The sequence below is a fragment of the Amblyomma mixtum genome, chromosome 3 (genome assembly GCF_055824585.1).
Source record: "Amblyomma mixtum isolate Tamu chromosome 3, ASM5582458v1, whole genome shotgun sequence".
In the NCBI taxonomy this organism is placed as follows: domain Eukaryota; kingdom Metazoa; phylum Arthropoda; class Arachnida; order Ixodida; family Ixodidae; genus Amblyomma; species Amblyomma mixtum.
In genome coordinates, this window is record NC_143014.1 from 137,083,158 (window position 1) to 137,111,053 (window position 27,896).

The 27,896-nt window shown below is 46.0% G+C and overlaps 1 protein-coding gene across 9 annotated transcripts; it reads left to right on the top strand.

The window, feature by feature from the left end:
* The first annotated feature begins 84 nt into the window (after nt 1–84).
* Nucleotides 85–27,561, top strand: LOC149352134 (uncharacterized). 9 transcript variants are annotated; one of them, XR_016290692.1, is made up of 3 exons: nt 85–368; nt 2,651–2,723; nt 3,683–14,141. XR_016290692.1 is itself a non-coding variant. In XM_089581298.1 (2 exons), the coding sequence occupies exon 2, from the start codon at nt 26,826–26,828 to the stop codon at nt 27,249–27,251; it is 426 nt and encodes a 141-aa protein (XP_089437424.1). In that variant the 5' UTR covers nt 85–368; nt 26,719–26,825; the 3' UTR covers nt 27,252–27,561. The 9 variants fall into 9 exon arrangements, 2 of the variants coding, with proteins under 2 accessions (XP_089437424.1, XP_089437425.1); XR_016290693.1 differs by lacking the exon at nt 2,651–2,723 and adding an exon at nt 14,315–14,444 and having other exon boundaries at nt 86–368; nt 3,683–3,781; XR_016290689.1 differs by adding an exon at nt 14,315–14,444 and having other exon boundaries at nt 89–368; nt 2,651–3,781.
* Nucleotides 27,562–27,896: the final 335 nt, after the last annotated feature.

A 27,896-nucleotide genomic window follows, 5' to 3' on the forward strand; every position in this document is an offset into this window, starting at 1 on the left:
GGTGAGGATCAGGGTTGTCACGGGGAGTAGTTGGAGGGGTTAGACGGGGGTGGGAGTAAGAGGTGAGAGGAGTTCGATCGACGATACGTGCTCCGTAATATAATGGCTATGACTGCAGATGCGAAAACTAAACGGTATGGAGCTACACTTCCACACAGCGAAAGCCAAATCTTATTCACATCGTCTTAAGCGTCAATATCAGCTGTTTCCAGCCAATCCAATTCATTGATCGATCCAAGCCGGCAAGGCAAGGTGGGCAGGTCCCTAGGAGGAGAGCTGGTCCCTAGAAGAGGCAGGGCAAGTGCGCGGCGTGCAATGCTACGGAGTCTGTGGTTCTTGGCGTTGAAGCTGTCCTTCCTGATGTAGTGGTGAGTTTATATCCCTTGTATTATCACCATTCTGTGGTAGTTAACGTTCCCATGTATATACGCGAACTGTATAATAGCACACAACACAGCTATGAGTGTTTGCCATTGCAAGGCAATGCGGTCACACGCGTTACTGCCGCTAGAGCTATTTTTGCCGCTGTCCGTTTGTGAAAATATGCGAGTTTCACCTATAGCTTGACTAGCGCAGCTCTGTAGCAAGCTGTCATTTGATATGTAGAGTGCTTCACGCGCATCCCTTGACAAGGAACTGCACGCTACTTTACGAGTGCCATTTGCGCCGTTTCGACATCGGTTTTAGGCCAGCTTTTTTTAGTGGCAGTTCGCAGCGGCTACTCAGGCTGTTCTTTGCTTCATTCCCTCTAATATCTCGGTGCATTTTAATCATAAATAAAACAACTTTGGCTCTGCGTGTGCAGTGTTTCTCTTTCAGTCGTGTATATGAATTCCAGCAGCAGTGCATTCCAGCCTACAGATAGTTCTCCGCAGCAAGAAGGATTTCTCCACTAGCTTTATTTAGTTCTGTTATGCAGCTATAGGCAACCCAGTCGAAAAAAAAAAACCATTGGAACCAATTGGATTTCCAATTGGTTCCAATTGGACGAGTTCAGGTTCCATTTGGAGTAGTGTTCCAATTGGATGGTCCAAATGGACTATCCAATTGGACCATTTGGGTTTCCAATTGGAGTAGTGTTCTAATTTGATGGTCCAAATAGACTATCCAATTGGACCATTTGGGTTTCCAATTGGTTCCAATTGGAATAGTGTTCCAATTGGATGGTCCAAATGGACTATCCAATTGGACCATTTTGGTTTCCAATTTGTGAGCCCAATTGGTCTTACCCATTGCATCCAATTGGTCCGCCAAACTGCACCCAATTTATCCAATGAATGTTTGCATGTTTGACGAAAAAGGTAGAACTAATATGGTACTTACAATAAGAGCTATCAGCAACTTAGCCTAATAAATTGTACTCATCACCTACACCACCACTGGAGCTGAAATTAAATTAAATATCTGCGCTCAGTGGGCAAGCGCCACCGGCCCCAGCATGAGAGCCTAATAAATTGGGTATATAAGTTGGAGCAGAAGTGTGTTCTCTGGATGTACATATTGAGCTAATGTACTAGTGCCTGAATGTGCAGTGTTGCTTGTGTGTGATGCATGTGTGTCTGTTGGCTTTGATTTCCATAAAAGCATGTTATTTTCAATTCTGTATAAAAATGTTGATTGGCACTAGGCAGAGTGTCTCCCCGCAGTCCTCATAAATCAGTTTTCCTTTTGCGCATTACAATTAGAAATATTGATCCAAGATCCTAGAACATATTATTCAAACATTTAGCTACCTTTCTCAATGAACGTAACATATTTTGTGAATATTTTCTGGGTCAAATAACTGCCTGGCCTAATGGGTCCAATTGGCTGGTCCAGTTGGACCCAATTGGTCGGGGGCTAAAAACACAACTGGAACCAATTGGTTCCAATTGGGAAATCCAATTGGAACCAATGGGAATGTCCATTTAGTTCCAACTGGAATGTCCAATTGGTTCTAATGATTTTTTTTGACTGGGAAGGTAGCGGTCTGATAGTGCAATGTTCATGCAGAAAAATATTTTCTGCAGTAGGCTAGCAGAGGTTTCATTTTAGCGAGGAAAGCCTGTGAATAAGGGGTTGTGACACAACTGATGCAGCTCGCTGATGTCCACGGATTTGACTGCAGTCACATTGGTCATGCATCATTTTCATCCTCGGTATTCTCAGTCTTTTCGTGTGCTCGTTTTTTTTAAATTCTCTTTACCGCTGTAATTAGCATTGTCAAGAATGCACCTTTCCTTTCCTTCTAGTAGCCTCATGCATGTCTCGTCTCATTTTGTTACTCACAGATATGTGATAAAACTATAAGAACAGGAAATTGAGGTTAAGAAAGGCTCAATAATCACTACGCTCTTTATATGCAGGGTTTGCATGAGGTATCATTCCCTTTCACAATTTGTGGCTGTACGCCGTTTTTCTTTTTTTTTAGCTAAAGTTGCAGGTTAGCGATACAAAATTCAGCTTTCTGCATGAAACGCTTGGCTATACGTACTTGTGCACTAGCACGTCGCTGACAGTATACAAGGCTGGTAATGCATCATTTGGCAGCGTTACAAGGTCAGGATGTGACATGAGTAAAACAAGCAAAGTGATCTTTAATGCCCATTGTAAGTTGACCATTTCGGCTTTTTTTTCGGACTTTTTTCATTACTTATTGACTCGGAAGCAGCACCAGCCAGTGATGAAGCCAAGACAAGGAGACAAGGAGGAGACAAGCGTCTTGGTTCTGCAAAACTGGCGGAGTTTGCTTCCCTTCAATAGTTTTTGCTCTGTACAGCAAGCTACACAGTTACATGGGAAAGACGGGATGAGTGTTGCACACTTGTTTGATAGGCAGTCACAGCCGAATATCTAAAAAGGGAATATCCACCGCAAAAACATTTACCCATTGCACAAATCAACACTCGAGAGGCATGCACTATAAGGACTGCCTTCACCTAGCGTAGTGCACTGTTATACGATGGGGTTGTGTGTATATTGCAATAGCCATGTGTGGAAGCATGATCATTCGGTTAAAAACAAAGGATGAATTTGTCATTAAGGTAAACTGCCTGCATTTGTCAGTAGTGTATGAAGGCTGATAATTTACATCCAAGGGTAGAGCAGTAAATGTGTTTATTATACAGGCGAGGAATACAGGAGCCACATTCTTGAAAATTTGTATCAGTAATAACCTTTGTAAAGCTGTGTGTCCAACATGTATGCTTTTTTGTTGTCAATTTTTATTCTGTGAGCAGGCACCAAATTGTTTTTGTTTTAATATTTAGATATGACTACCTACTGCATACTAATTGAGCGCAGTGCTCATTATGTTTTGCACCATTACTGGATCTTATGCTAACCTTTTGTCACCATATGCTGCCAGTGTGCCTGGTAGCTTATGCCTTTTTTTGCGATGTTCTCATCATTCAGGAGTACTTACAAATGGACTGCAGTCTGAGCTCACCGAGAGCTGCCAGTTAACTCTCAGCACATTTTCTTGATTCACCTCTGGCTTGCAAACTGATAGCCTCATTGGTTCCAAATCTGGCACCCAAGCATAATTCTTTTTTTCACATTATTTCCATCTATTTATTTGTTATATATTGTCCTCCTTGTCATGGTTTATATCAAGCTTAATACTGCGTATGGCCTTTGCACTTATCGAAGGTTTCTCCCAACTGCTCACATATGAATTGCATGTTGGTTTGTTTTTAAATAGGTGAGCTTTTTCTGTTCTTGCTTGGAGGCCGGGACTTGAGATTATTCCTGTCTTGAAGCCTGTTTATCGCTTCTTTGAACATCAGCCACCCATCGATAGGTAATTATAATTTATTCTTTCTTTAAAACATCCTTCTGTTTTGTATGCTTCTCATCTTTCGTTCCAACCAATGGTCTCCCCCCCCCCCCCCCCCCCCCTTCCATTATTTTGTTTTCTGAAGCTGCCTTGTGGTTTATGTAAGAGTACAACAGCTGAAGAGTGCCACATACTAAGTTTCAGCACATTCTGTTGCTAGGTGAGCGTCCTCATGATTTCGATGTTGTCAGAGTTTAGTTTAGGTTTAGTTTTGCTCTGTGTTTTTACAAGCTACAAAAGTCCAGAGTCATATTTCGGGCTCTTTCTCTGCTAACAAGACTGAAGTCTCTCCAAATGCTGAGCTATGGAAGTTAGCTTTATCATGGCTCAGACTGTCTCTTTGAAGAATGTAAGTTGCCATTTGATTTGAGGCATTTCGTTTGACATGTGCTCCCTCACACAAAAGTAATATACAGAGTTCTAACTTTATTAGTGTGCTGCATTGAGAAAATATAACTGCTTCTTGTGCACTGCGCATGAGAGTACTGCATGCGCGGCAACACATAAGCATTACGTGCTTTTTCAAGCTCCTGCAAAGGCTGTTGAGAGTTCTGAGGAGGCAGTTCAGAATAGGCAATATAGTTCACATATTCTGTGGTCTGTGCAGTCATTTGAGCTGTCGGACTTTTAGGCAGTGCAGGAATCAATTTCTCATAAGGGTTATTTTTGGAGAAATTGTTGTTGAGAAGGCAGTTGTGGCGAAATTTATCAAATCACTCGAGACGTGCTGATAACTTAACGGAACTGTGGTGGAAGGAACAGTACTAATGCTATATTGCACTGCTGAGCATGAGCAATGTATTAATGCCAGCAAAATGAGAAAATGGGTGCTAGCTTCAGCCTCCCACATTCTTCTCAAAAAAAAGGCTGTCCAATATCCATGAAAGATGCTTCACGAATCATTCGAGAGAGGTGATCAGTGTCCAGAATATCCATGTGGACTGCTCAGAGCGATTAAGCCCCGCTGCATGTAGCATTTATATTCGCGCTGCACAGCTTTTAATCCTTGCAGGCATTAGAATTGATGTCAAGAAGCTAAAGAAAAAGTTTTCTTGTGATCATCACTTCAAAACAATTGCTCATCATCATAGGCCGGTCATAGCATGGAAATCATGGTCGGTACAACAGCTTGTTTGGTGATTACATCATCTCATGTATAAAAATACTGTAGGGCATATCGGCTAACATCAGTTTGTGCCAAGGGTGTTAGCAGAGCTTTGTTGCTACAGACAGCTAGGTGTTGCTCAACTGTTTTTGTATCATCAAATGTAGAACTGCAGCTAAAAGTATTGGGCTAACCTTTGATGCTATATCACAGAGCATTGTGTGATTTTATTTTCCTTCTCTTTTCATATGTGGCATTTCTTGCCTTGTTTGCATTATTGCTGCTGTTATTTTCATAAATGGCTCTCTTGCTCATTCATGTAACTATCCACTATCTAATCAGATTATTTTTATATAATGTTGTCCAGCTATTTTGTTTGACATCATGCTTATTCTTTGAACTTCGAAGCAAATGAATATGAAGGCGTTGGTGTATGTAAACACTTAAAGGGATGAAACGGTCCTGGCATGTAGAAGACCTTTCTCTCAGAATCTTGGATTAAATCTGCATTTTAATTTTGGTGGCAATGATTGCTGTGAAGATTGCACCATGCATGCTATTTTTATGTATAAAGGAATGTTCCAATGCTGAGTGGTTCCAGTGAGCCTTTTGGGGTCTGTTCACAAATATTTTGCTGTCTTCTGGTGCCATGCTTCTTTATTACCTGTGTCCAGAAAGCAGTTCTCATCAGTAACAAGTGGAAATGAGAGAAAAGAAATATAGATATTTTTCACCTACAGCACGCTTTGTATTTGGTAGCGGCAAATGAGACTTTATTCCCTTTTCTTTTTCATATCTGAAAAGAGTATGGAGTTTGTACTCTGTTGTGTGCATCTCGTATGTGTTGACAGCCAAGATACTAATTGTTTTGTAAATCTAGGCAGTTTTCAAGTGAATGCAGTCCATGGAAGCTAGTTGGCATATGGGCAACTCGTTTTGGTGTTTGAATTTATCTGCGGTATCCAAACTCTTCAGTCCACTCTGGCATTGTCCTTCTTTTTTTTTTTGTAGTGCTCTGCAGTATTCTAGAGGAATCTTGAATTGGCGCATTCTCTTTTTGTTTTTACATAAACAAAGTGAAAATAAAAACAGCAAAAGGGAGAAGAGCCCTGAAGTGGGGCTAGTTGGTTACTTTAAGCATGGCGACATAGAACCAGTGTTACTAAGAGACTAGGACTGAAGACCAGCCACACACTATGAATGCTGGACACTGAACAGAAGTCACTAGCATTTATGGTGTCCAGCTCATTTTCAGACCTTGTTTTCTGGCACTGGTTTTTTCTCTTATCATTTAAAGTCCTTGCTAAAAATGCCGTTTTTTTTTTAGGTTGGAAGCCTGTCTCCTGACATCTGCTTTGAAGTGTAAAGTTGCACTTTGAATACTCATACCAGTCTCTTGTTGCTTGCATGCTCTCCTCTCTGCAGTGCAGCTTATTGAAGTCTTCGCATTTGTCATCACATATGCTGCATGTTCATGGACTGTTACAACAAACCTATGCCTGTTTACTTTGTTTTACAGATACTTTCCCGGCTCACTGTATTTAGTCTTGCATCCTATCACTTCACCTTCAAATGGGCTATTACTCTACTGTCATATCATGTTCTACCCTCTCTTCAACATGCAATTTGTACCTTGAAGTATTCTTGAAATGTAGTTGCACATATTGCCGCGAACATGTTCACATGTGCTCAAAAAAAGCAGCTTTGATGATGAGACTAGTCATTGTTTAAGACATGATTTTCTAGCATTGAAACCAGAGGACGAATGTGATGAAACAGGGTAAACGCTAGATATAAAGAAAATTTTATTGACTGGGGGAACACAGAGAAAGTGCATGCATACATGTTGTTGGCAGAGTGACGATAAAACAAAACAGTATTACTCGAAATGAACTGCTGTCATGGTTCTGGTTGTGCACATGTGTATCTCTGTACTTTTCCTTTAAATGTGTGCCCCAGTCAATAAAATTTAGTTGTGTCGTGCTTATTCAGTTTCATTTTAGTCTTGTTTTTTGTGGTAAAAAATTTTTCTCAAACGCCTTAAATGAGACTTACTGTGTACTAGCCAGAGTCACTTTGGGACGTTAAAGGGACACTGAGGAGAGCTGTATTAATATTTTTTTTATAGCAAAATCCGATAGTTCAGCATTTCATGGCTTTGTTGCCACTTGGCCAGCAGCGAAAGATGCATTTATTTCTAAGAAATTTGGATTCGAAGTTGAAAAAGTTTTTCCCGCCGCTCTGATTCAAACTTGGGATTCTCCTATGACGACACAGGACTAAGTGACGTGAAACATGACGTGCACATGACGTAACGCAGACTCCGTGATTTCTGGCGGCCAGCAGTGCGGCCCAGCAGCAGCCGAAAAGAAAGCTATTGCCGGCCGCACGTTGAAGGCATCTATTGGCTATTGTGGCCGTCGCTTCGTTTACGTTTGCACCGGCGTTTTGCCAGCGTTACGATGGATCCCGCTCTCGAAGTCGTCAACGAAGTTCTCACGAATAGACACCTTTAGCATACCGTGTACCTTGTTACCGTTAGCGGAATACCGGGAGCCTCCATACCGCTGTGAGCAGGCGCTGATCGGTCCCGGCGCTGCAGGAGCACGCGTAGCTGTCGGGTACGTGGCGCCATCTGGCGACGTCAAGGAGATTTGCGCATGCATTTGCTGCGCCTCAGTGATTCGTAGCTTCTCGTGTACTAGTGTTGCTAGAACTATTGGTTCTAGCAACACTGGTTTGTCCTATGACGTCATGAAGCTTGTACTTGCGAGTTTGGCCTGTGGCGGTGATACCTGTATTTTGGTTCTTGCTCTTTTCTACGTTACAAGAGCTTTGTTGTCAGTATGAATGGCGTTTTTGTAATCAGGAGCTGGTACTCTGTCGATGCAAGTCAACTTCAATTTCTCCTCAGTGTCCCTTTAAACCCCATAAATAAACAAACCTACTCTGTACTGTATTAGACCCATCTGGTGCTCTCGGAGGACTAGAGATAGTGAAGCATAGAACATTTGGCCAAATTGCTTGAAAGCATCACCTGGTGGCCTGGCACTATAATATTGAGATGGACCTGTTCATTTCATGCTCATGCTTAAAGGGGCAATTATCTGACTGTGTATGCATGATGGCTGTTGGAATTGGCACCCATGATTGCATTGAAACCTCATGATGTGTACCAGTGTCCAGACAAGGATTTGTGCTCTCCTTAGCACTTGAGGCGAGCGAATCGAAGTGGGTTGTGCAGAAGTAAGACAAATATTTGTGTGCATGTGAAAGGGGAGAACTGGTGCCATTTTTATTGCTATGGTGCTGGGCTGCATTTTGGATCATTCATTCATGCAGTTTCAACAGTGCGCATGTTCTGCATTCTTTTGTCTCTTGTAATCCCTATGTTGTATGTAACTAGTCGTAGTTGATGTGTTGCAGTCATTAAGTATGAATGAATGTGCTTTTGCCAGCTGTTTCTGCAGTGAACCATACGCTTAGCCTGAATTGACTAGGCACAGTTCTAATGGCATTACACAGGAGATACTGGGCATGAAAAATAGTGTTGATTGGTGCTTTGGGGCAGAGACTATAATTTAGCTAATAACTGGTAGTTGGTATTATAAATAGTTATGTCTGCAATTATATTTATTGTTTTATGGGCTAATGCAAGTTGAAGAATGGAACAGATTCTGTGTGCACGTCTGGAAACCTGTGCCAAGCATGACTAAGGCCCCTAACATTCTAACATTCTAACCCTAACATTCTGTGCCAAAAAAATGTATATTGTGCAAATTGAGGGCAAAAAATCAGTGAATTTCCATGGGAGACATCAATAATTCTTTAGAATGCACCATTATATTCGGAACCAAGGTATGAATATAGTATGTATTCTCTCTTTATTTCCAAGCTTTTCAAGGTAGCTAAAGTGACCTTCCTCACCAGGCTTGAGAGCCACTGAGAAGCCAACTTTTTTATTGGCCTTGGGGCAAAGCAAGTGGTTTGCAAGTGCAAAGGAGAAGGCAGCAGTGGATATGGAAAGAATATGATGCAGGTCATTGAGAAAGAAAAGGCACTGAGAGAGTCGACTGGAGTAGGAAAGGCAGAGGAGGGCAAAGCAGCGCAGAACTGGGCAGCTCGAAACACCGAGTAGCAACAGCACAGAAGCTATGGTGGCTACTGCAGGGTGTGAGGCTGCGTGCATGAAAGTATTGGAGGCCTGGCTTGCTCGATTATGGCATGTGCATCTGAAGCATTGCCATAACTTACATATCCGCTGCCTCCATATTGTAGTGTGCCATCTGCGCTTCTTGAGGGGGGCCCTCGGCCATGGTCTGCATGAAAAGATTAAGATTACAGTATAATCATACTCTTTATGTTAAGAATTTTTCCAAGTTTTCAAACTCCACCCTCATGTGATTTGTTCAGATAAGGTAAAATAGTGATTTTCCCATCATACTGTCGTTCCTATCGATGTTCATAACTGGAGCATTAAAGAATGGGGCTGCTAACGTACAATTCCGCAGAAAATGCTTAAATCCGTGATTTTTCGCGGAATGGCAGGAAACTAGGAGTCTTGCACGTGGCATTGTGCTTACGAAGCCATTCATCTATCATTTATGCTCGTACTTGGTGCATCTTGTAACTGTATATAGTGCAAAAAATTGAAAGTTCATTATAGAACATATCAGTTATGTAAATTTATAATGACATCAGAACTATGGTGGCATGTTATGTGGGGATTTAACATCCCAGAACTGCACATGGGCTGTCATACATGTTGTACTAGAGGGCTCGAGGTTAATTTTGACCTCCTGAGAACCCTTAAAGGGCAACTCCGACATTTTTTTCTACCTCCTTTCATCTTACTGAAACTTTCACGGTATGTTCTGTGCAGTTTTCTGGTCTTTTGCGCCAAGTTTCACAATGGGGCTGCGTTTTGTTGCAGCGCGAATTAATTTTAAAATTTTCCATTTCGTGACCTCTTTCCGGGAAATTTCTATAGGCAGCTTTGCGTGTCCGACGTCGCTGGACACATGGCCGTCGATATTTCCTCTGCGTTTGCGGAATAAAGCAGTTTCGAGCTCGCTTTTGGTCATTTCAGACACATAATGACCTAAGCTCTCACTTGCAGTTGCCAGTTTGGCCAATCAAAGCATACATGATAGGTTTTTGTGACAGTGCCTATGACATCGTAGGATGGTCTGTTGTGACATCATCGTTTCGTCGAAATCTGATTTCGGTTCCTTCTCTTTTTTGCTTTTAAAATTCTCCTACTAGGTATTTTGAGTGTTTTTTTTTTGTACCAGAATGAAGGGACTCTAAAGAATGTGATGTGATTATCAACTCAAAATGTTAAAAAAAAAGAAACCTGGAATTGGCCTTTAATTGGCACGGACATGGTACAGCACACGGGTGTTTTTGCACATCACCTCCATCAAAATGTGGCTGCTGTAGCTGGGATTCAGTCCTGTGTCCTTAGGCTGAGCAGCCAAATGCTACAGCCACTAAGCCGGCTTGGTGAGTGATGGTGCATTTCACCAGTGAACATGAGCCAGCTATTATTCCCAGCTGAATGAAAAACTGATGGCAGGCACTGCTTAGTAGTGCCATGCTGTTGGGTTAGTATTACACCTTCAGTCTAGTTTCAGACTCGCTGGAAAAGCCTGAAGCTCTTTTATTCTGGTTCTTGAATATGCTTAAGTGCTGAGAATATACATGTGCTTGTGATGTTATAAACACACTGCAATGCTGTTTTTATTTTTGCAGGTATTGGAGCTCTTATTGAAGCACAAGGTTGGCAGGAAAACATTAGTACTAACCACCCCTGGCCATCTTCATAGGCCTAATATAGCTTGGAAGTCATAGTCTGTAAAATAGCTGGTCTGGTAATTGCACCATCTGGTGTACGTGGCCGCAGTGTGGCACTTCTGTGCTCATCTCATTATGCCAACAGTACTACTGTGGCCGTGCATGTGGAATGATACTAACGTCTAGTTTTCACAATTCTTTCTGCATGGTCTCGTGTATGACTGCATCTGGAGCAGTGTGCTTAATCTTTATAGTAATATTCAATAAAGCATGGTATGATCTCTTGTTTGTTCATGGTGTTCGGTATCTTGCCCACACCGTTACAAGAAGTTAAGTGGTGTGAGCCTATTGTTTGTGCTGCCTTCTGTGCAAAAGCGTTTGTCTTGATTTTTTGTTGCTGCTGCCATTCTTCCAAAGGGCTGTCTTATTGATAAATTCCGATTTGCCTTACTTTGTGACCAAATCCTTAAGGTTGTGCTGGTACTTTTTCCTAATGCTGTATTTATGCTGTAGCCTGTATGCAAAAAAATGTATGGACGTCACGGTATGTCATCGATTGGAGAGAGAGAAAGAGGCAACTGTCGTGGCTTGTAGTGGATCTTTTTCTCGCAACATAGCAAGCATCAAATTGGCTTTTTGGTCTTGTTGGGAGTATTGATGTAGTGAACAGTGCAGCATAAGAGCTACTTCTCCGTGCAAGGGTATATTTCATTGTTATTGTCATAAACCTCTTGTTCTGGCTCCTCTCTAACACTTTTGCTGTCTTCTGGTATTACGCTTGAGTTAGTTACCCATGCTCAGTGGCCAAAATACTTCTTAATAACAGAGGCAACCCAAAGCAAGCAAATGCTTGGAGCTGTGTTTTAAAGTGAGAACATAGCCTTTGTTTCATTAATAAAGGGTGCACTGTTGGAGAAATGAGTCGCAAGAGTAGGTTCTTCTCTCATATTGCATTTATCCTGTGCTATGGGCCTCTTACACTTTACCAATTAGCCCAATTCTAGCTTGTTCATGCCATTTTCAAGTTAGCGTCATTTTTTTTTGTGGTAGTGCATGCTATTTTTGTACCTGTAAACCTGTAAAGAGGGTTTAGTTTGCTCTTGGTTTTGTTCATTTTGTTTGTGACAGTGAGGAAAATACTAATTAGTTGCAAAGGTGGCTGGTTCTTGAGGTCTGCACAGCACAAGTGTCTGGATCCTTCAACACCCAGTCGAGTGACCCACTTTTTTTAGTGTCTGAATTCATCCCTCAAACCTGAAGTATTCAGAATCGAACACAAGTCATCCCCTCCTTTATATATATTTTTTTGCTGTTGCATTCTGCAATGGCACCAAGAAACCTCAGCTTCTCATATTGTCTTTTCATTTTTCATAATTATAAAAAAAATTTCATCGAAAGCGATGAATTTCCTGCCTAGAGATGGTGTTCCAATTTTTTAGGCTGGCAGCCTAACACTCAACATTTTGGATAAAGTGCCACTCTCCATTTTACCGATCAGTAGATTACTCATAGCAAAGCTATTGTTACTCGCATGCTCTCCTTGCTCTGTTGCAACTTGTTGAATGTCTCAGCATTAACTGACTTTTCCATTGCATGCTCAGACTGCCGCAACAGTGGCATTCCTCTATTGTTTCGCATTATATTTGACACCTTGCCAAATTCTTGTAGTAGTGCAGATTTACCCTGCATATTCATTTTACCTTGACAGGAGCAATAACTCTCCTGCCATTTCACCCTTGACCCTCTGTGACATGTCAACTTCACCTTAGATGTGTATATTGCCATGAAGGGGGATGCAGGGGTTGAGGGGGGGGGGAATGTACAACATTTGAATAATTTTATTAATGTATCACTTGGTGATGCAGCACTTTATTATTAAGACCATGCTTTTTTTGTGTGTATTTCATACTGTGTGGAGTGCCTTTGCAGTAGCATCTATGTTGCTAGAAGTGAGGGACTGTCAGTAGAAAGACCACATGCAGCTGTTCAGAGGAGGTTGCATATTGTTCAGTTTGTACTCTGCATTCAAACCCAGGGAATTTAGGGATGCCATGCAGAAGCCAGATGGATATTTTTGTACATGCAAAACATCAGCATTAGTCACAGCAGCAGGATGCCAGGTATTGAGATGAAGCATTGATGCAGTTCCAGTATGCATGTTTTGTATGTAATCTTTTGTCCTCCATAGCGTGTGCAACAAATCTGAGAGTTGGTACATTTAAGGCTATTAAGGGCTTGTAAAATTTAGCAGCTGTTTTTGCACTTATCAACTCTTAAAGTCACCCATATATGGCGGCAAAACCCATACACATTAACTTTGTGGAACAAGACTCAGTTTTAATTCTGCTGCAGGCACTGGGTGTGAGGCACAACATTGGTAACTCTGGTGATATCAAGCTAGCTAATGGCTTATCTACATCTAAATAGCAATAACTATTACAATTATCTCATACAGCAAACAAATCTCAGACCCAAACCTGTGTCGGGCTTTGTTCTTTAGTGGTCATTCTGTGAATTTATGTGTTCAGGCTTGAGCCCCTTGCAGTTCTACAGATTCACAAAGGAAGAAGTAACGGGCAATGATTAGAACGTATATGGAATTTGCATTCCTCAAGGCATTGAGCTATGAAATATGGAATTCTTTTTGGTTACCTTTCCCTGGTTTCTAGATGTCACCTGTAGGCTTTTGCGTGTTCCACTTTTGATTTGTGTCAAAAGTAGGCTTAAGCACATGGTTGGGCATATTGTAATTGCAGTAGTACTTAGCTGGCAAAGGACAGGGTTGATTGGAGAGACATGGGAGAGGCCTTTGCCCTGTAGTGGGTGTAGTCAGGCTGATGATTGTGAGGCATTGTGACATTTTCGTTTAGGTAATCTTGCGAGAGTATTGCCTAGTGGTGTGTGTTAATGCTGCACAAGTCTGGTTTTGAGAGATTGAGAATTCAGCAAAGCCCCATTCATTTTTACAGCTTTGCTTCCAGCTCCTGTGGGAAAAAATTTATTACTTTGGCCTTGTTGCCAGCTGTGTCATGCTTTTTAGCATAGTTGCGGCTGTCATTCAATGGGTGAAAGTATCTCTCTAGATACCTTTTTCGAGTATCGGGGCTGTCGATTAGACATCTTTGAAACATGTAGAATGGTCGCAGGATTGCCATTGGAATCTTGTGGCTGTAAAATTGGTGCCATCAGATGTGTTTTGGGATTTTTCGCTTTTTCATGAGATGTGGGCAGTGTGTGCAGTTTGCTGTTGCATGCACCTTTTGTGAACAAGAGTGATTAGAAGTCTCGTAGTGGCTCAGAACATCTCTAGGTTTTTACTTGGCTACAATTTCAATGGTCTTTATTTGATCGGTTCTTTGTAAATTGTCATGCTTATAGGAAATGTGTGTCAACTTTGAGACAGAACACCTTATTTTGAGACCATGTTGTCTTGGGCTTTTGACTTGCTCAGTTTGACTCATGCCAGCAAAGTAGCAAGACTTGAGTTGGAACATCCTCACCGTGCATTAATGCTTCTTGATAGGTGTATCAGTGATATTCATGCATTGAGGTATATCTCTTACTATTTATAAAATGTACTTTCTCCCATTGTGCAGGTTTAGTCGCCACTTGGAGTGGGAGCAGCTCTCTCTTTCAGCAAAAGTCGGCAGCAGGAAGACGGCAACTTGTGTGCCCCGAGTGTGGCTATACTACGGTTGACCGGACCAGCTTCAAGAACCACCAGCGGACACACACCGGAGAGCGCCCCTTTCGGTGCAGCCATTGTGATAAGAGCTTCACACAGAGTGGCTGCCTGAAGGCACACCTCCGCACCCACACGGGCGAGAAGCCATACCAATGCGTTCATTGCGGCAAGAGCTTTGCAATAAGGAATGACCTGACAAAACATCTTCGCATCCACACAGGCGAGAGGCCATATCATTGCAACCTGTGTCCCACGGCTTTTGCTTTGAAGGCGAACCTAAATAGGCATTTACAAACCCACAAGGTTGAAAAACCATTTACGTGTTGCTTTTGCCCGAAGGCATATGCACGCAGGGAAGATCTGAAACACCATGTGAAGAGTATTCATCCAAAGGCACCTGAACTTCCGTAATGCCATGGCATGTTCTGTTAGTAGTCAGTGATGGCAAGACACTTCTGTGTCTACGTGGCTTGTGCCCAGCAAGAAGAACCAGACAGATGTTTCAAACCTATATTCATGGACCTAATGGTGAAACTGTCACCTTCTAACACCTCCATGTGCTCTTCCCATCCAACAAGATGCTTCAGACCTATGTTCATGGACCGAATGGTGAAATTACCATCTTCTTACATCTCTTTGAGCTCTACCCACGTGTCTGTTGCAATCAGGACGTTGTCGGTATGCAGTTCAACATGGTGGAGCCCATATAACTCTCTTAACCAACTTTGTGAACTGTGACCCAGGGGCTATAAAACAAAAGGCAAGAAGTGGGGAAGATTTCTTTATGGACATGAAAATGCCGTTCTCTCCTCAGCTCTTTTGTAAATGGGGATCTGTAAATTTCCACTTAGCTATGTCCAACTTTGAATAGAACTGCTGTGAAGCAACTGTTGCAAAGACAACATCCACTTTTGGTCTTGACTGCGAGTCTGAAACTAGCCTATTATTCAGGCGCCTAACATCTACAGCCTGTTCAAACTGTCTTCAAGACAAGTGCATTGTAGGTGGAAGCCTACTTCCTGTCCTCAGAGTAGCATCTCATCTACTTTCTTAGTGCTGGGCAGCCATTGTGCATTGTATGTCCTACAAATCTGTCTACAAGGTTCTGTTCAAAGGAATCTATGAGGATAGTTTGACAGTGACATTCAGAATGTTTTGCATTGTACCATGTTTTGATACATGAGGTTTGAAATGCGAGGTCTAGTGAGGAATTTTGGTTTTCTACTCGTGAACAGTGGTGCGAACGAAGCATACATACTAGCCGAGGTGTTTGCTGCATATTAAAGTTTTTTTTTTTCAGAGTATTTTCCTGCATGTTCTTGACTTTTCTGCACTTAAAATTGTGTGTTCTTCCTTTTTCTGACAAAGGGCTACCCGCTTCGGAATACATGTCGATGCTGGATTCTTCGACACGACAGTCCGCTCAAATCGTAGCGGTTCGCTTTTATTTCGCACTCTCGTCCACATGTAGAGGTATAAGTGATAACTAGCGCCTGTTTTTCAGGTAATTTGGAGATTTCGAAGCTCTTAATCCTCACTAAATACAGTGTGTTTTCCTCGTAGCAATGACACCTGGCGAAGCAGTTGTCTAGCTTTGTCAGTTATGTTTTCTTCTATTTGCGCAGTTTTTTATTGGAACGAAAAAAGGCTCGCAATGCACCCACCCTAGTTATCAGTTGCGGATGAAGATTTCAATCCAGTGTTGATGTGCTTTGACGTCTTGTCACTAGATGGCGCTACTGGTTACGCGTGCGATTGGAGGATTGGTGGTTGAAAAGCAGAGATGTGGCATAAGGTTAGAATAGTAGGAAACCGTAGGCAAAGTTGATGGAGAATCTTAATGAGAATTGCCAACACAGTAAACAAAAAAAATAATAAATAAAGAAAAGCTGAGCATGGTGGCAATTGCCACCACCCCGTTTCAAAGGGGGCGCTCCTATCCATCCATCCATCCATCCAGCCCCTGAGGGACGCCATGGCACGGAGTGGCTCGTTGAGAAAAGTTCAGAGGCCCTCGCTATCTGAGCTGCATGGCAAAAAAAGTGCTGAAAGTCACGTGCTCTCGCAAGGACTACTGAGAGTATGGCCGATGACGAGACCGATAGTAACGTTGAGCGCAGCGGCCATGGCGCGATCCGCTACCGTTGTCCGCTTCCGCGAGGCGCCATTGCGCGTGCGCAGAACGCCACAGGGCGACAGATTGCGCCACGTTCCCGTCAGCTGCGTGCGCGCCTGCCGTGTGTCGGGACCCATCGGCGCGTACTCAGTGGTTCCCAGCGGAAGCCGACCACGGTAGCGGATCGCGCAGTATGGTGCGCATGTGCAAACGCGCCGAGGCTGCGGCCAGCATGGAGGAAGGAAAGCTCAGGAGGCCCCCTCCCCGAGCTACACGCCAAAAATTCAGGGGGCACTTTGGCTCTCTAAAGTGCTGCAAAGCGAAAGCCTTTCCTTGCGCATTGGTTTGCATTGATTTCTTTATTTTTTGTTTCTTTTTTGTTTTTAATTTATTTATTTTTTAACTTTTTACCTTTTATTTTCTTATTTTTATTTCCTTACTTTTCTTTTTTCTATTAATTTTTTTCCTAGCTTTTTTTAATTTTTCCGTCAGGGAAGGGAGGAAGATGGGAGTGAACGAAGACACCGTATTCATTAGACGCGCCTTTGTTCATTGTAGCGCGGCTTTTTGGGCTTTTTGGTTAGCGTGCTCGTCTCGCCCTCCGGAGACCCTGGTTCGATTCCCCATCTTGACCAATTTCCTACTCGGTTTTATTTATTTATTTATTTTACTTGTAGCATGACTATACCATCCCTTTAATTGGTTGCATGGTTACTAGCCAAAGTACAATTGGCCCAGTTTGGAATTTGCGCACTCTGACGTCACGACCATTTCCACCAATTGAAAAGCGTGACATTTCTGTCAACAACTCCTGCTTACAACGATGAGGCATTAAAGGCTTCCGCCTTAAAAAGCGTTGCCGGAAGTCATGCGCTTTTGCAAGGACTACTGGGAGTCTTTGGCCGACGGCGCAGCCCATAGTAACGCTAGTAAAGCTGGATGCAGCGGCGTCGTCTGCTACACTGCAGCGCATGCCCGCCAAGACTGCGGCCAAGTAGGGGGGCGGGGAGCAGTGGGAAGCGGCTTCAAAAAATGTGACGTTAGCACCTCTCCCGAGTTTTCCTTCCTCCATGGCGGCCAACTAGCGAGGGGGGAGCCCTCGCGTCCAGCTGCAAAAAATGATGTAAAGGCCTTTCCTAACTAATTTTCGTCCATGGAGTGACGCGATTTAAAAATTAGCTTTGAGAAAAGGAACGCGTCGCGGGCGCTCGGCTACTGAGCCGGAGTTCCCGGGTTCAAACCCGGCCGCGTTTCAATGGAGGTGAAACTCAAGCGCCCGTGTGCTGTGCTATGTCGGTGCACGTTAAAGATCCCCAGGTGGTCGAAATTATTCCGGAGCCCTCCACTAAGACCCCTTTCGTTCACTCCCACCTTCCTCCCTTCCCTTACGGCGGATTTCGCGTGTCCACCGATATGTGAAAATTACTGCGCCATTTCCTTTCCTCAAAAACCAATTTTTCAAAGACGCTGTAACTCGCTACTTGGTGTACACCTGAACCGCGCCGTGAGGGAAAGGGGGGGGGAGGTGAAAGAAGAAAGAGGTGCCGCACTGGGTACTGGAGGTCTCCGGAGTAATTTCGACCACTTGGGGATCTTTAACATGCACTGTTGAAGACGGCGCTTCGATCCCACCGCTGCGACCAGTGTTGAAGACGGAGGGGTCCTGGAGTTGACTGACTCGCTCAGCCCCGCAGGTCCCGGCTCCGAAGGGCGGTGTCGAACTCTGCTATGGAGGAAACTGTACAGAAGGTTTATTTTACATATTTACAGTCGAGATGGCAGTGCCCTGGTCACAAAACATCCCGATAAATAGGATTCGTATTCCCCAGATCCCTGACTGGGGAATTAAGTTCGGAGAAAGATGACCAATCAGGTGGGCAGACGTAGACAATGGTGGTACCACCCACGGTAGGGGGCGCTGCTGGGCTCTCTCGCAGCTCGGTCGATGGGGAGGGGAAGACAGTCATCAAACACTGATGCGTCATCTTGACCACTGCGGCCAGTCTGTGCGTAGCCTCCGCGGGAAAGGAGTCTCCTGCATTGTCCCCGCAGGTGAATGAACGTCCTCGAACTCCCCCGCCGGATGACCGAAGCACGAGACCTCTGTCGATGACACAGCCGTCTTTCAATTAGCACCCTCAGCTTGACCTTGCGTAGCACCACACCGTCCGGCGACCCGAGGACAGACTCGGCCGCACTACCGCCGCCGCCATCGTCTCTGCTTTCGCCAGCACGCGCCGCATCTTTGCGATGAGTCACGTCCGGTACTAATTCTTCCCAGGCCCGTGTTCGCCGATCTTAACAGCACTGACATCGCCAAACACACAGGCGCTTTTCACGTTTAGGCTTCACCGATACACGACCGCCGCGGGTACTGCGGCTCGGTAGCCGAACGCCTGACCAGCTAGCCACGGCGGCGGGTACGCGATTTGATGATATCGCATTTCTCTACCCACAGACGCGCAGTTTTCGAATGGCGCAAGAAATGGCCTAAATTTGTTGAGCCACAGAGGCGAGGGTAATCGCATTTTCGAAAAGCTGATATGGCTACTACTATCGGCCAGCTACAAATATTCAATTCGGCGCCTATCAGTGGTAAAAAAAAAGTACAGTCGAGCCCACTTGTAGCAGCCGCAGATATAACGCTCGGTTATTTATTACGAACCAGGGCGGTACTAGCATCAAAATATGTATTAGGGCAATGGTGATACATCAGAGCTCGGACACAACGAACAACTGCGGCCGCGCTACTCGGTTATAACGAACGGGGAGGCACCGTAAACTGGCACCCGCAGTCGAAAAAAAATGGTAGGGTTTTCATGTTGGAGTAGGATGTGAGAAAGCACTATTAGCTGTGTGCGTTCCTTCTCCGTTTTTTTCTTTTCCTTGCTACATGTTTGAAAACTTTAAAAGGGCGCAAACACACACGACCACAAAGTACAAGAGACGAGACACAAGCGCACCTTGCTACATGTGCGACTGCGCGCGGTGCCTGAAGAGCTGGTCTGTCACAAGAACGCGGCGTGATTCCGGCGCCGATGGCTCTCGCGTGTCGAGAGCCATCGGCCACCCTTCGCCCGTCAGTCAGAACGACGCACCAATGGAATGCCTTTCGTGAAGGTTTTCAAGATGACGTCAACTTGAAGGCTCAGGAGCCAGAGTATACAGAGAATGATGTTTCCTTCCCGAAGGAAACAGCGAACGGGTTTTGATTTGAACTTTTACAGCTTTTTAGGACGCGTATGGCTCCAGTATTTTGCAGAGGTTGTATTCGATGCCTTATTTATGCACTGGGCTTATTTGTCTAAAATGTCCAAACCCCTGGTCAGTGGCCCTTTAAGGCTGTCGCGTTAAAAAGCGCTTCCAGCAAGCGCGAAGAGCGCCTCTAAGTGCCCGTGACACCAACCGGAAAAGAAGATGGTGTCCTAAAAAAGGTAATAAAAGAGGCAGCATTGAAAATCTAAATCACCGGCCAAGCGCACGCCGACGGCCTATAGATGGTAAATCATTGCGTGCATGTGTGCCGGCTGGGCGAATCTAAAAAAGGAGCGTGGTGGGCGTGAGAGAGGGGCGGTGTCGAAAGCTAATGGCGCATTCCACTGGCAGAACAGGAGCACTGAAAAGCATCCCAGAAGTACTCTCTCAAAAGTAGCTGCGTTCCAGTGGGCGAACAGGAGCAATGTGATCCAATTGCAGAACAGCAGCAGTTTAGAGACGCCGAGAGAAAGACGGAGTGCGGAGGAAGTCAAGTGACGCAAACGCGTCATATCCTCTATTTTTGGTCGTGTTTTCGTCATTTTGATTGGATTTGTTTGCGAGAGCAATGACGGCTCAGGGCCGAAGTTCGGGTGAATATCAGCGCGAATTTGTTGCTGTTGAAAGCAGCGAAGACACTAATGACTCGTCATCTGATGTTAAGCCTCTGCCGTTGAGTGAGCGCGAAATGGAGTCCAGCGTCTCAGGCTGGACGAAAACAGCAGTGACAGCGTTCCATCCGTGTCGCGAACGCGTGTGGAACGCGCGCAGCGTTGCACTCGCGACGCATTATACTTCGGCACATATTGGACAAGACGGCAACAGCCAGTCAGCGAAGTTGGGAGAAAGGGGTTCGGAAAGAAAGGTTGGCTTTAATAATGCGAAAGTTACGATGTGTAACGTCTAAAGAGAAGTTATTTTTGCACCAATATGCGCGGTTTTTGCTGGTCGTGGCAGGGAACGTCAAACGCGTCTACTCTGACCGCCGTACCGGCTGCACATTGCAAGCGCGTTCACCGCACAGGATGCTGGGAAGGTAAACAATCCGGTCACGTGATACACCGTCGCCCTCGCGCCTGCTCTGAGAGAGCACGGAACATTTTCATGGGAGAGCACTCAGTTGCACTCCCGTTGTGCTATACTGCCATGGAGGAAGAAAAACTAGGAGGGACCATGACGTCACAATCTTGAAGCCTAGTCATAAAAAATATAATGGAAAGCATCATGGGAAATAGGCCCTCACGTGACAAGGCAGTGGTAGCTCTTAGCTGGATTTCGGTTTCGGTTTCGCTCTCTCGCTGTACGAGCAACTAGGCGACCATCTGCTTGCGTTCACTGACGGCTCCGTGGTGAGCGCAAACTGCTCGCTCGCCGCAGCGGCCACCATCCCCGAGCGACGCGTGCGCTGACTGCGGCGCAGTGGAGACACTTGGAGCACATGCTCCTTCGCTGTGCCGCGTCGCGAGATTCTCGCGGCCTGCAGGGCGCTGGGAATCATCCCGGACAGTCTCGAAGCGCTCCTGTGGCCGCGCGGCACTGCGCGCACCCGTGATATTCTAGCCTCTATACCCGTGACAGAACAGTGGTGAGCCTCTGTGCGTTCATCGAACAGGCGGGCTTGACTTCCCGCTCGCTCTTCGCCAGGTAGTGCACGCGTGACACGAACGCTCCGTGGGTGCTACCTCCGACGGTATACGCGGCCGGGCGCCCCACCCCGGCCGCTAGTGCAGTATGCCGCGCGCGCGATTAGTCTGCGACAGGACGCTACGAGCGCGCGGCTATGTATACATACAGTTTACTTCTTTTTGTAAGTGATTGTGCGCAGTGGCCGGGAGACCCCGCGCAGGGGCAGACGTAAAGCCGCCGGCACTCTCTCTCGACAGCGAGAGAGAGAGAAATATTTCACTGCTGAATTTCACGTCGGAACCGCCTATGTGCGCGCGCGTATTCGGCACGACTTGTGCCTTGAGAATAGCGGAGAACGGAGGGCCCATGGGCGGGCCGAAGTCCGCCTGCCCGAGAAATAGAATCTTGCGCAGCGCGCCGGAGCGCTCGTTCAACACGTCCGTCCGCCGTGAGCGCTCTGGAAGCCGCTGCGCCCTTTTTTAGAGGCTCGTTTCTTCGCCTACTCTCGAGTTCTCCGCTCATAGCATGCGCTGAAATAAACGCTCCGTATGCGTGTATAACGACGAAAGGAATTCCTCTCCATTCTCTTTATGAACCACAGTTGAACAGTGACGAGGTCGCGGCCGCACCCTTTGATGAAAAGTTTACCCGCAGTTTTCTACAGTGCACCCAAAAACTCAAGAGTGTAATCAACAGAGACGCGGAGCCTGCAGACAACCTCGAGGTCGGTACGCATTCCGCCAAAGCGCTGCGTTGCGCTACTTCGGAGCACGGATGTTCACTAAAAAGCACCGCTGGCTGGCAGTCTGGTAACTGTGGAGGAGGGCCTATTTCCCATGAGTCAGTGCGCAAAAGGGCCCTCGGCAGCGGCGTCAGAGGAGGATGGCTTGCAGAGGCTGAGCGCACTCCCTCCTAGTTTTTTTACCTCCATGTATACTGCTCTGCTCCTGACTGCTCGTTGCTTCTGCTCCTGTTCCGCTAATGGAATGCGCCATAAGTTACTCCGCATGGTTTAAGATCGACCGACGGCAACGATTTGAAAGTTTAATTGCCTTGCTGGCCCCTCTGGTCACATGGTATGCGTCGCCTTTCCAATCGGCTTCGCACCCTGTTTTGCTACCGCGAGCACACAGCGAGCAGACAGTGCAGCCGATAAGCTCTGTGTGCACCTGCGCTGCGCTTGCTTCGCCACTGCATGGGCCCAGGAACGACAGATGACACTTTTGGAACCTCACGTGATCAGGCGCATACGGATTTGTGTCAGCGCGTCGTCGACGCACTGCTGGTCGGATGTTGCGTGGCATGACTCCGATTGGGGCGAACACCAATATTGCAGTGCCGCGCTCTGACGACGACGTTGTACGCGAAGTACAAGCACACTTCAACCGCCGGGAATCTGATTAAGGAGGCCGATCTGGCCCTAGCTGCAGTAAATGCTTGAATTGTGATTAGTTAAAAGAGTATATCGCGTCCCTAAAACGGATTTTCCGAGCAAGGGTCGCGGCGAGGAGACTATGGCCGCGCTGGAGATCATGAAAAGCGCACCGATAGGGTCTTTGAAGAAGTAGACACGCATAACGTACAGCCTTCGTCAAAAGTTTAGAGCCCAGGGGGTTCGCTAGTAAGCCGTGTAGTAGGGCTTCTCTAGCATTCTTAAAAGCCCTGCCCATCGGAGGGGGCAGGACCAAAAATCTTACCATCAGGAGATTTGGAACGCCGCGAATGCATTGCGAGCCACATGGCGTGACTCGGAAGCAAACCCCGTGGGCTGTAAACTTTTGACAAAGGGTATATTTTTTAAAGAAATAAGCGCGACTTTTGCCGGACTTTGTATTTTTGGCTGTTGGCTTGGTTAATGGGGTTTAAAGTCCTAAAGCGCGACTCAGGCTATGAGGGACGCTGTAGTGGAGGGCTCCGGAAAAATTCGACCCCTTGGGGTTCCTTGCACAAACATCGCACAGTACATACACAGGCCTTTAACATTTCGCCTCCACCGAAATGTGACCGCGCGGCCGTGGTCGAACCCGTGTCCTTTGGGTCCACTGAGCCACCGCGGCGGCTTTATTTCTGACTGTATTATGGGAAGTCCACTTATACGAACTTCAGGTATAACGAAGGTCACTCGCGTGACCGTCATGTTCGTTATAATTGGGCTTGACTGTAGTAGAATTTAGTCTCCTGTTTTCTGACATGCACCAACATTGGTATTACTGTACCACAAAACACCTCTTTGTCTGAAAAAAATCCTGGGGCCTTCCAACCATATTCTTGAAGCAAATGTGATAGCATTTGGAGGTTGGCGCCCCCCCCAACCCCCCAGTTATTCCAAAAGACCCCTCCAATTTTAGAAGTAAGCCCACCCCTGAAAATGGATTTAGGTAGATCAGGGGCAGATGAATGTGGATTAGTGGTTGGATCAAGATAGATTAGTCGGGATTAGTGGGTGGATTAAAGTGGAAGATTGGGTGGGGTTAATATAATTCCATATAATAATTCAATGGAAGGTACTCAAACACATTAGTCCTCAGGTTTTCAAATTTCTGATGACGTCACGACCTCGACCAATCAGGGAATATCGTTGTGAAGAACCACAGTGCTTTTAGAGCGAAAGCTCTATTACCACATGTCTCCCAAGGTCAATCTTGATGCGCTTTTGACCTTGAGGCCACGGATCGCAAGGAAACCACATGACTCGTCAAGCAGAGGCGCACCTGCGCGCGCTCGTCGGCTCCGCCGCTGTGATACCACGTGATTAGGTAAGGGCAGGCTGGGAGAGGCGCAGCTGCGCGCGCGCTAGCCGGCTCGCCGTTGTGATGCTACGTGTCTAGAAGAGGGTGCAACAGTTGCTACGTCGGCTGTTTCTGCTTCAGTTTCGCCATGGATGAGGCCTTCGTCGGACCCAGTGTGTCAACTCTTTGGCGTCGCCGTCAAGCCGAGTCCGATCATTCAGCCAGTTGAATTAGAACACTCGAGAGGCCACATGAGTGTTGGTTGTCGAGAATGAAATCCTGCCAGAATGCAATCGAGCAGACTTTATTGCGGAGGAAAAATTCGCGCCATTCCTAACTGTATTTGAACAAAGCTGATCGCTTTGAAGCTCTGTCACGTTGCCAGCACGAACGATCACACTTGGATTTACAAGGATTCAAATTTATTGACAGCTTTCGTGAACGAAACAGGTCATTGAGGACGCTAAATATGTGAGAGCGACCTGTACCCATTTAACGAAAGCTCAAACGCATGCAAACGCACTGTTTTAATACATCCAACGTTATACTTTGGTATGCAAAACACTGGCTGATATTTCATTGCGATTTGCACATCAAAAGAGCCACAGACTAGCCAACGGTTCAGTCAGGCGCATTAACGGATTAACCGCAGTAGGCTGAAGCTTTCACCACACAAAAGAAATGGAAGGTGACTTACTTTTGCGGAAAACGAAGTGCATTTCAGCACAGCGCTGGTAGTTAAATATACTGCCAGAAAACTGCAAACAGCGCCGTGACGCGCCAACCAGCGCGAAACAAAACACGGAGCCAATGGAGCGTTCACTTCGCGCGCATAGCTGCGGCGTGTAGCACACAGGCGGCGTGTAGCACACAAGCGTGTAGCAAGCGCCCGGCGGCAGCCGGGCGCTGCCGCCGGCCAGCCGAGGCGGAACAAAGAGGCGTTCGCAACACGAAGCAAATTTCATCACTCGCGTAACTACCGTCGACTTTCAAGGCCCGCATGCTACCTAAGTCCAGCCTTACGAGTGGTCGGTTAGCTGTACTCTATCCGGACCGTGGTTAACATGGTTTATGGTTTACGGGGGTTTAACATCCCAAAGCGATTCAGGCTATGAGGGGCGCCATAGCGAAGGGCTCCGGAACGACCACCTGGGGCTCTTTAACGTGCACTGACATCGCAGAGCGCACGGGCCTCTAGAATGTCGCCTCCATCGAAATTCAACAGCCGCTCCGGGATCGAACCCGCACCTCTCGGGTCAGCAGCCGAGCACCATAGCCACTGAGAAAAGAAACAATCGTTTGCAATTTTTATTGCGTGAGGAGGATGTTACTACAGCTGAAACCGGAAAAATAATAAATAAGCGTTGAGTAGTCAATCTTTTTTTCGAGACCATGGAACTGTTTCACCGATCGTGTCTCTGCTATGGCGCCCCAAATGTGTACTTCAGCCTGTATAATGAGTCAAAAGCCGGGCACAGGACCCATATATGTGCGGACCCAGGCCCGGCACGGGGCCACAATTTTAAGCCCGGACCCGGCCCAAGCCTGTCGAACCAGAGCATTTTCAAGCCCGGGCTTCCCGGCCGGCCCCGGGCAGGGCTCTATAGTTCCGACTACGTATACAAAGGGTAAAACGCTTTCCCATCTGGGCGTGTTTCGGGCTCAACAGGCGAAATAGAGCGATAACATTTTGGTTAAAAATGGTCTTAATGTGAGCATGTGCAGTTCAACTCCTAGGATTCCAACTCCATTTTTTGCCTTCCAGGTCGCTGCGGCTTTGGGAGCTGCGGAACACGTTTCCGTCGTTCTAAAGAAGTAAGGCGCAAGCCTTTAATGGGCTCATACTGTCGTCTGTTAACAAAGCGTGTCACACGCGTTTAACTCGGGAACTAAAAAGGATAGAAGAAAACCAATGGTAGCTTCAGATAGAGCAGGAAAAAATGAACCTAGAAGCCAAGTTTGATAACTGTAGATTAATTACTTAGTTAATTATATTAAAAAATGTCGAAATAGCGTGGACGTCGATATAACCACGGAAACAATGTGACGGCACATCCACCGAAAGTCGTCACGGCATAGTAAAAAACAAAGTGGTCAAAAAAACGTCGGATTTGTGTCAAATTAAATTGAATAATGTGTAATTAAGAATAATTAACATTTAAGATCCCCGAAAGATGTATAATTTGGGTATCAATATAGCCACGGGAAGGATGTGACGTCACATCCACCGGAAGTCGTTACGGCATAGTGTTCTCGGCTTTCGCGCCTCAATACTTTAGTTGCCAAAGTGTCCTCGCAATTTTTTTTGCCCTCTGTACGCATTTCTTTTTATTTAACTTTATTATGTTTCATATGTTTGGTTTCGAATTACGACTTATCCTTCGAATAAAAGTTTATTCCCTTTCTCTCTCTCCGTTATGCTTTCCCTTATCATTACGTTTCTTCAAGTACGTTTGCTGCCTCATTTGACATGCCTTCAATTTAGTTGTTTTATTATTTACGCACTTTGCTGCCGTGTTATTCAGTTACCTACCTTACTTGCACACATGCATACCCTGGCGCTGCCTTCGCTCTCGCACTGCTTTGCAGACGTGAATCGGGAGAGCAGACGCTGAAGAGGAAGAGGCAGAAACCAGCGTACCGCCACGCGACCGCCTCTCATTTGTCGGTGCAGTACCGCTGAAGAAACGCCAGCCATGGCCAGCGGACGATACATCGGGGAGGAAATGGCCTTGGTTGAGCTGTCGGGCAAGTTTCTGACGACCCATCGAGGAGACAACAAAAGCAACGACGCTCCCGAGCCATGGGCAGTGGACAAAGACTATGCGGAAGGGCCCCGCCGACCTTTCCAAGATCTTGCAGCCGCCGAAGAAGACTTTGGTGGCGTGCTGATTGACTCCGGCCCAGGGTCCCGAGACAAGTATACGAGCAGTGAGGAACTGAACATCCTCGAGTCGGGCCCAATGGAGACCTACACTGAACCCCCGATGTGTACCGGCCTGATGGGGCGGTTGGTGTTCTGCGTAGGGACGTCACTAGGCTTCTTGGCGCTGCTGATTGCGTTTTCGGTCTACGTGTACCAAACGAGATTCAGCACCCAGTCTTCACCTGCAGCCCCGTGACTGCCTAATGTGAGTGATGGGACACTCGGACTCTTCCCTCCCCATCACCTGGCGCAGCATTGCCGATCAAGGGGAGAGCTCTTCTGGAGTGAAGCCGGGCCTGCATGATTCTTTCTGCGCGCGTTTTGTGTCCCGGAGCCCCCTTTACAGGCTGGAAAAAAAATAATAAAACAGCTGGTGGTGTCCCAATGTTTGTCTTTGCCGTCCTAGAAGGGTGGTACCTGTTCGAGTCGAATTAAGCGTCTCGAAGGTGCTTGAACTTCAGTGCACAATCTGAGTAGTTGCACAAGGATGGTTTAGTGGTCCTGGTTTTTTGGCAGTCACACATGTCTGGTTTTCGCTTGTTAGGATATGTCGCCTAGTGGTGGGACCATGAGAATATCCACAAGCAATGAAGAGCAGGCGTGTTTGGACTACAGATATAAAAATTGGCGAGCTGCTTCCTTATGTCGCATGAGGCAGCATGGTTTATTGAAACAGTTCCATTCGAAATCCTGTTTTATAAAATACCTTTCCGGCATAACACAAAGGAATCGCCGTAGAACGTGTGCCAGCCGGTATAAAAACCGACGGTTAGGCGGTATTATTCATGCTGTCGCCAGACTGTGGAAACTGATTTCACTTGTTTCATCAGACCGGTCAACG